Source organism: Coenobita brevimanus, chromosome 27 (genome assembly GCF_032717465.1).
Source record: "Coenobita brevimanus isolate Jiangsu-jjx chromosome 27, ASM3271746v2, whole genome shotgun sequence".
NCBI classification, from domain to species: Eukaryota; Metazoa; Arthropoda; class Malacostraca; order Decapoda; family Coenobitidae; genus Coenobita; species Coenobita brevimanus.
In genome coordinates, this window is record NC_136980.1 from 9,954,181 (window position 1) to 9,963,557 (window position 9,377).

Consider the following 9,377-nt stretch of genomic DNA (forward strand, 5'->3'; position numbering starts at 1 on the left):
TGTCGGGATAGGCCGGTCCTGCAGTGGATAGTCAAACGGCTGATGATAATGATGATGATATATATATATATATATATATATATATATATATATATATATATATATATATATATATATATATATATATGAGAGGGAGAGACAGACGGACAGAGAAAGAGAGGGGGGGGATGCATTAATTTAAACTATTCGCCAAAAACCGTGTATATAAGGATGACTAGAGCACTACATACTGATTTCTTTATCACTGAAACACGAGAGGTTCATACCGAAGCATTGTCAAGGGATTAGAATTCTCTCTCTCTCATAAAAATTCCGAACCCACCCGCATTATGTTCAGTATCCCTATCGTGGTTATTATGGCTCAGCCTCGGCAACATGACAAAGCTGCCTCCGGGGGCAAATAGTTGGACTCATAGAGGTAGGAGTAGGTAAAGGCGGCATAAGGGATTAACCAAGGGTAGGTCAGTGAAGCCGACAGACCTGACTCGACCAACATGGCGGCGACCCCTTTGACAGCTGTCTGACTTGGTTCTGCTGACCAGGCGCGAGTGTTTTCTTAGTTGCAAACAGAAAAACATATGTATTATCTTTATTTATTTATTTATCTATATTTGCATACTAACCTAAAAGGATATAGAAACAACCGTTTATACATTTGAGACTTTATATGGCAACAAATTATTTACTCATGCATTATTCATAAACCACTAAACAGTACTACCTTATTCATAGCAGTCCTACTCTTGACATTTTTTAAGGCAATATTTCTTGCTGTAAAGTGCTTTCCTGCATAGGAATACCGCACTTGTAAATATGTCTCTGCGACTGCTTTGATAAGTAAGACAAGGTGGTTGTGCAGAGGGTCACTGGCAGACATATGACTTTCTAAAGTGGTGAAGATAAGTTTGTCTTGTAATGTGGATAAAACCTCAAGAACAGCCATAGAGGTAGAAGTGCACAGCAATCTTCTTAAAGTCAGGTAGGTGTTGCCGTGACCTCTTGACTTGACCAATATGGCCGTTTGACAGTTCTCTGGCTTCACCGGAGCCTTCTCATGCCGCCTCTACCCTAATCCTACCTCTATGGTTGGACTGATGCGTTTGGGACTGAAGCATTTGGGACTGAAGCCTTTGGGACTGAAGCCTTTGGGACTGAAGCCTTTGGGAAACGAGATGTGTGGGAGATGGCTGTCGAAAGAGTTGTTTATAATACAGTTTATTCTTTTATTAGTTGTTCAGACTACACTTCATTAGAGGGGTGCCAAGAGTACAGTAACCCGTAGCTGGCTGTGAGCGAGAGTATGGAGGGTACCGGGTGGGGTTATGAGGTGGGAGAGAGAAGTGGGGGGTTTGGGTGGGAGTGTGGGACTATGAGGAAGGGAGGAGGAGGGGATAGCTCTCTACCGTGCAGTGTTACAAACACCTTAGTCCAGGGAAAAGGAAACTAACTTATTCCGACGTCTGTACCTGTAGTCTGTAAATAGCGTTCCACTCGACAATCAGCTAGAGATATCGTTTGTGTTGTGAGGACGGCTCAGCCAGCTGGTAAGGAAGTGGGTGTGGCAAATGGAGTAGGAAGTAAATAAATGATGCATGACAGACGCTGCTAACGCTGACTGAGTGGTCCACGAATCACAGGAGAAATCAACCAGCGGAGAGGAAGAGAAATTTAAATAAGGACCTCCCATTATTTAGTAAACCTTTGAGTACGTGTGTCTTAGATATTTATAAAAACTTCCCAAATCCCATTGAGAAGTTTTATTATTATTGTCATTATCATTCTTTCTTATTTTGATGTTGCGATATTTTAAAGGATATTTGGCCTCTACTAAGGATTTCAGGGGCAGTGTCCAACTGTTTTTTTTAAATAACGTCTCAACAAAGCGTCAAACAAGGATTTAACTTTGGCAGTGCATGTTTGAGACCCCAACCTAATTTGTAAAATTATGCTTTTGTACCAAATGTGTATGATTAAGGCATTTATAAGAGTAAATGTAGGGTAAACTTAGCTAAAATAGTCAGAGGCATGTAGCGAGGCTAGCTTCGGTCACGATACAAGCCCCGCCCACAATTCGGAACGTGACGTCGGTGTGACGTAGTAGTAATCACCGACGCAAGTGGCAGTTCTGTCTTTATGTAAGCTGCTTCAGATTCAATGCCTCAGGGTTACTCATATATCTGAGCTGCGGCTGATTTTTAGAGTGACTGTACATCCCTCCAGACTCCCTATTAGTACATAGTATATGCATCGCCCTCTTACACATATTGTGACGTCAATATGACTTATTCACTTCTGAAGAGTAGTAATCACTGCCTGAGCCGGCACCGCTGGGCGAGGTGATGTGCCGCCCGCCGACAGGCGAGACGTTACCAAACCGAAACTTCAGCGATGGCGAGCATCTCTTATTGTCCTAGAGGTTGCGAGACTGTTTTTGTGCTGCGGCTTTTCGCGGTATACAACCGCGAAAGGGTCCGCATGAGGAATTTGATAAGTTTGAACAGGTAATTTGAAAACAAAAATTGATAAAAAATAAAATAATATGGCGAAATTCATTTGTTGACTGCCAAGGGGTGGTGAACCAGACTACTATAATGAAATATGTTCACCATTCACAGATCGAAATGTAATTGTTCTGCATGATACTGTGCTTTCCATGCCATAACAAGCACAATGTATAGTAGGGGTGAAATATTACTTCGGTGTGTGTGTGTGTGTGTGTGTGTGAGAGAGAGAGAGAGAGAGAGAGAGAGAGAGAGAGAGTACAGTATGTGGGGGGGGGTTAGAAAGATAGAAATGCCACTTGCGTCTGTGATTACTACTACGTCACACCGACGTCACGTTCCGAATTGTGGGCGGAGCTTGTATCGTGACCGAAGCTAGCCTCGCTACATGGCTCTGACGATTTTAGCTAAGTTTACCCTACATTTACTCTTATAAATGCCTTAATCATACACATTTGGTACAAAAGCATAATTTTACAAATTAGGTCGGGGTCTCAAACATGCACTGCCAAAGTTAAATCCTTGTCCGACGCTTTGTTGAGACGTTATTTAAAAAAAACAGTTGGACACTGCCCCTGAAATCCTTAGTAGAACCTTCAAACTTGGTCAACTTAGTCGGACAAGTGTCAGTTTTTTTTTTTTTTTTCCACATATTGTGGCAATCCGTCAACCGGAGCTCCGGATATTATCTGGAACACAGAAAAATGAATCAGCCATGCTGTCTCAAGAGTCGCTTAAGTTAGGAAGCTGAAATTTTACTACAGTATAGCCTTAAGGTGGATGCAGTACGGGGAGTATGGCTCCAATCGATTGATTATTCTCTGAGATCGCCTGGGGTGAAAAGTTGGGACTTTCCGATATTCCAGATATCGTCTAATTTCCCATGAAAGATTAAGCTAGAGCCACCTAACTTGGTGGACTCATGGACTGTGATGAACGAAGGTGAGATGTACAAGATCAGTGACCTTGACCACACGGCCCTGTTATACCTCGGCTTGTGGTAGGCAATGGCCGCGGGAAGTTTGTCTTTATCCAAGTTGTCCGTGGACAATTTTGTGCTGCTTTAGTTATTATTTTTATGATGATGATGATCATCATCATCAGTTATTATTATTATTATTTTTCTTAATATTGCTATTATTAAGTAGTAGTAGTAGTAGTTGTAATAGTAGCAGTAGCAGTAGCAGCAACTCCAGGCTCAGCTGAATGTGAATCCAGTGGACTGGAGGCTTTAGTTCTCGTTCTGCAGTCCACCATCCTCATTTTGGGGGATAGGGAAGTGAGACACGTTGTATAACCAGGTAATTGAGCCCCTGGTTATATCACTGCCACCACGTGAAGGCCTCCCTCTTCAGCACACACAGGCTCCTATGACTCACTCTAAGCCAGTGGCTCTTAACCTTCTTACTACCACGCCCCCTCTAGTAGTTGGTCCTTCCCTCCACGCCACCCTCGCATCTTCAACCAAATTGATAAAATTTCCTCCCAGATTTTAAGGAATAACTTTATAAAATTGGTGTTTTTAGTCTTTTTATTAAGCTTGAATTCTGTGCAAACAATATACCCAGCATATTTAATGAGGTTACTTTCTTACTAATTTAAAGAGATACTTGACACTGCTTCTTAGCTACCAGATCTTGAATGCGTGGTCGATTGCCAGAGGCTGCACAACGTAAGGCCCCTTCAACATTCAGCCGGTGTCTGTACTTGGTCTTGACGGCAACCAGCATGGAAAATGCAGCTTCACAAAGATACGTGGAACCAAACATTGTCAGAATCCGAAGAGACTGATGTAAGATCAGAAGGTAAACAGAAAGGTACTTGACCCAGAACGACACAAGATCCACTTCTTTGAAGTCTTCCTCAGCTGAGGAGTTGAACTTTAACGCAAGAAACTTCTCTTGCACTTCATCCGAAACATCAGTTACTTCACATTGAAATGGGTTCCTGATGAATTTCCAGGCTTCACGCTTCTCGTCTATATCGGAAAAGTATTTGATGAATTCTGCTTTCAGATTAGTCAGATGAGTGTTTTTTTTTTTTTTTACTCGGAATCAAAGTAACTGTGAATGAGAGCAAAATTCAAGTTACTAAAACTGGCTGTACTTCCATCCTGAAATCGATATATCCAGAGGTCTAGTTTGGCCATGAAGGCTCGAATGGTGTCGTGGTGCATGATGATGTTGATGTTTTTCCCTTGTAGTTTAAGGTTGATTGCATTCAGTGCTTCGATGATGTCCACCAAGTAAGCTAGAGATAACAGAAAGCCTTCAGACTGGAATTTGTCATGGAGATCTGCCTTCTGCTGTGAATCTAGAAATATAGCTACTCCTCGTAGTTCATAAAGCCGTCCAAGCATGTTTTGTATTTCTTTCATAATCATCCCGATATTAGTCAAGCTCTTGTTAAGAAAATTACAAATATAATTAGAGAAATTCTTACTTTTCCCCCCGGGCTCGCGCCCCCCCTGGAGTTTACTCACGCCCCCCTAGGGGGACGCTCCCCCAGGTTAAGAACCTCTGCTCTAAGCAAATATAAACCATCTTGTGTCAGCTGGAACAGAGCACAAGAGTTATTCCCAGCATGAGGGAATCGAAACACAAATCCAGTAACATTTCTTCCTAAAAGACCAGGGCCCGTATTCTGGTCGGTTAAGGAAGCTCCCAAACATTTCTTTCTAAGCGATTCATTTCGTTTATTTCACCTTGCCATCCCTTCTGTGATGCTTAAGTCCTTCCAGTATCACCATACCCATAATCTGCAGAAATACTGTACAATACGAAACGATATTAGCCAGCCGTATCCAAATTAATCGGTAAGGAAGTGGTGTTAGGGAGCGTCCTTAACCGATGAGAATACGTGTTTAAGACTGAAACCACTATAAGGAATTCAAACAGACCAATTTTACAGTTTCTGTATATCAAGTGGCTTAGAAGGCTGTACATAAGTTCAGAAGGCTTTGGATAATACTTAGACAAAGGATTTGTGTGTAATCTTGAACTCAGGAACTAATGCAGTGTTGCCAACCCGAAAATTCATTTTTGGTCCAAATATCTCGAAAAGAAATCATGAAAAGTCCCAACGTGTCCCTACGTACAAAGTCAAAGTCCCGATGCCTGTCCCCACATGAATTAAACTTTTTCCTCAACGAGAAATGCTCATAATATATTTCTTATGAAGTGATCAACAGGCTTCATGGAGAAAGGAGATCCACATAATTAACGTAATGACATTTATCTAATGTTTATTAGAGAAAAATAAGTTGTTTCAGTATGCATCCAATTTTCTAAATTCCTCTTTTAAATTAAGACAGGAAGCAAAATAAAGTTTACAAAGCTTGTTTTCAGTGTAGTTAACTTGATATGTTTCATTGCTAGGGAGTTCCTGTAATTATTCATGATGATCATGAGACGGTGAAAATACAAGGTATATACTATAATTATGAAAGAGGAATAGCACAGTGTCATATTTCCTGCCACGATATTGGATGTGGATATTTATCCTCAGCTCCGATGAAACAGATCATAACACTTCCAGCATTTCGTAATCATATTCCATTCATAATACGTACAGCAGTACAACATAAGGCATGAATGGAAAGAAAACAGTCAAGCTTTACTCTTTGTTGGTTATCAGGTGCCAAGTTCCCCTCTTCAATCTCCTTTCTTTATTTGCTACTCTTCTTACACAAATACTTATGTATTACTGAATGTCCCATATCCTTATTTTTTTTCTTTCCTGGGCGTCCCTACATCCCTACACCATTGGAAATCAGTCAAAAAGTCCCCAGGTTTAGGGACATGTCCCTACGATTAGCAACACTGGACGAATATATATATATATATATATATATATATATATATATATATATATATATATATATATATATATATATATATATATTTGTTTATTTATTTATTAATGTTTGCTGCTTACTAAAGAGTAATTCATAAGAGAGAACGAGCACTTGGCTTCTAGTGTATTTTAGTGATAAAGGTTAGGTGAGAGGGGGCTGCTGTGCTGGCATTTATTATTCAAACTTCCCACATCTTTGTGAGAAGTTTTTTTATTATCGTCAGTATTATTATTTTTCTCACGTTTTTTAATTGCGATATTTCAAAGGCTTTAGCCTTGAGCCTTCAAACCTGGTCAACTTAGAGAGATGCCCGTTTCTTTTGGCCAAATATGGTGGTAATTCGTCAACCGTATCTCCGGATATTATTTGGAACACAGAAAAGTGAGTCTCAAGAACCGCTTAAGTTGGGAAGCAGAAATTTTACTACAATATAGCCTTGAGGCGTACGCAGAAGTATGGTTCTTATTGAGTGATTATTCTGAGATCGCCTGGGAAAATTGGGCCTTTCCCAGATATTCCAGATGTCACCTGTTTTTCCATGTAGGATTAAAGCTGGATCCACCAAACTTGGTGAACTGAGACTATGATAACCTAAGCTGACACGCACAAGATAATTGACCTTGACCACAAGGTCCCCTTATAGCTCGGCGTCTAGTAGGCAGTGGCTGTGGGAAGTTCATCAAACTTGTCCTTGGACAATTTTATGGTGTTCTAATTTATTTATTTATCTATTTCTCCTCCTACTTGTCCTCATTCTCCTCCTTGTCCTTCTTCTTCTTCCTCCTCCTCCTCCACTTCTTATTATTATTTTTCCTCCACTTCTTCCTTTTCTTATTTTTCTTCCTCTGCTTCTTCTTCGTCTTATTCTTTATCATCATTATTATCATCATCATCATTATTATTAGGATACAAAAACCCACACCGGCAGACGAAAAAAGATGTATTCCAAACAGTTTCGACGACAGCTGTCGCCCTCTTCAGTGGATCTACAGACCAAGAGTGGTCTGTAGATCCACTGTAGATCCACTGAAGAGGGCGACAGCTGTCGTCGAAACTGTTTGGAATACATCTTTTTTCGTCTGCCGATGTGGGTTTTTGTATCCTATTTCATGGTCACGATAGTGTGACTTTTCAGCCATCATCATTATTATTATTATTATTATTATTATTATTATTATTATTATTATTACTTATCCTTCCTCAATGCTTTTCAGGTGCACGGAACGCTAGAGGTGGGCATTAAGCTAGGCCTCCTGGAACGTGCCGGTACGAAAGTGTACGTGCCTCAGGGAACACAGCCAGCTGTCCTTGTTGCCGCCACACCTGCATTCTCCACGGTCAGTCCTGTGACTCACCAGGCCAGGTTGGCACTGATTTCTAGGTATTTTCATTGATTTATTATTATCATTACTATCATTATTTTATCATTATTATTATTATTATTATTAGTAGTAGTAGTAGTAGTAATAGTAGTAGTAGTAGTTATTGTTGTTGTTGTTGTTGTAGCCCCAGGTTCAGTCGAAATGTGAACCCAGTGGACTACAGGCTGCAGCTCCCCTTCTCCAGCAGTCCACCATCCACTTTCCGGGGGATAGGGAAAGAGCTAAGGGACCTTTATTTAACAGGGCCGCCCTCCCGTTCGACTATATCAGTGTCACCGCATGAAGGCAACACCTCCTTTAGCTCAGTTATTGACCAAGCATAGCAAGGTAGGAAAGGCAACTGGACTAATAACCAAGGAGACTCATTCCAACCACTATAACTGCGTAACTCCTTTCCGGTCTTTTAGTGACCAAGTGTAATCAGATGGGAGGGTCGATTGGACTAGTAATCAAGGAGACTCATTCCCACTCCATAACTAAGGCTCACTGGATTTCATGCCATCATAACTTAGTATTCTGATTTAGAGTAGCCCAGTTCCATCAGGTAGAAACAAGTTGACTTTAACAACTTTATGATCAGTCCTCTATACGCCTCTCACTTTAACTTGGGCCAGGGTTTTCATCTTCATGCAGTTTATTTTACGTTACTCAAAAGATGATAAAGAAGATCCTACGGCTCTACCCTGCCTGTCGCGGGGTAGCCTATGGTCACCCTTTGTGGCTATACCCTGCATCAGCCAACTTGTCTTTTAAGCCCCGCCTCCTTTCTAAAGCTGTAGTCTTGCCCCTCCTCACCCACTGTAGGGGTGAAGGATGAGGCGGGTCGGGGTTCAAAAGACAAATCGCCTGGTGTCGGGTATTGCATCATATTCTGGTGTTTATATATTGTTACAACTCAGCATTGAAGACTGAAATACGGCAGTTTTAGGCCAGGTTAAAGTAAGACAAACATAGAACTTGTGTCTACAGGAAAAAAAAAAAAAAAAAAAAGATTCTACGTTTTTCTTCCATGCTTATTCTGAAAACTTATATATTTTTTCTCTCGTAACTAATATTTGCTTCCATTCGGATAAATGCGATTTTTTTTCTCAGCTTTTTTTTTTTTTTTTTGTCAGGGCAAGATGCATACAGTAGGAGGTTTCCGAATTTCTTCATCTGTCCTAAACAAACAAATCACGGTTACGACAAGAATTGATTGTACATGGGTTCGTGTATGTCGTTGAAGGAAAATGTATTGTTACTAATTATTGTTATTTATTATTATTATTATTATTATTATTATTATTATTATTAGTCGTCATGGTAGTAGTAGTAGTAGTAGTGTTCAATCAATCAGTCAATTTTATTTCGTATAAAATACATAGCTATAAGTATGAAGAATAATTAGATAACGTAATACTTGACAAATGTCCTGCACATACGTCTGGCTACCTCATAAGCACGTTGAGTATTAGGTGCTGTACATGCACTTGCGAATGTTACATACAAACATTCATGCATATACTTGCCCAAGGATGCATATAGCCCAGTTTCCACATATTTTATAAAATCAAAAAGTATATTTCTATTCAACACAACCCCTTAAGAAAAACATAAGTTTCTGGATGGCAGTTTTTGTTTTTTATTACTAGAATTAAT

The 9,377-nt window shown here is 40.2% G+C and overlaps 1 protein-coding gene across 1 annotated transcript; it reads right to left on the reverse strand.

The window, feature by feature from the left end:
- Positions 1 to 4,099: 4,099 nt before the first annotated feature.
- LOC145394434 (zinc finger BED domain-containing protein 5-like) lies at positions 4,100 to 4,860 on the reverse strand. Its single transcript, XM_080268297.1, has 2 exons — positions 4,608 to 4,860; positions 4,100 to 4,479 (listed from the first exon to the last, which is right to left on the reverse strand). Exons 1-2 carry the CDS (start codon positions 4,858 to 4,860, stop codon positions 4,100 to 4,102), a joined length of 633 nt encoding a protein of 210 aa, XP_080124423.1.
- Positions 4,861 to 9,377: the final 4,517 nt, after the last annotated feature.

Excerpts from the sequence above, each read along its gene's own strand:
- LOC145394434 (XM_080268297.1), bottom strand. The coding sequence starts at position 4,860 with ATGCTTGGACGGCTTTATGAACTACGAGGAGTAGCTATATTTCTAGAT. Across the intron at positions 4,480-4,607 it reads ATATCGATTTCAGGATGGAA|ACGAGAAGCGTGAAGCCTGG; the intron begins GTACAGCCAGTT and ends TTTCCGATATAG.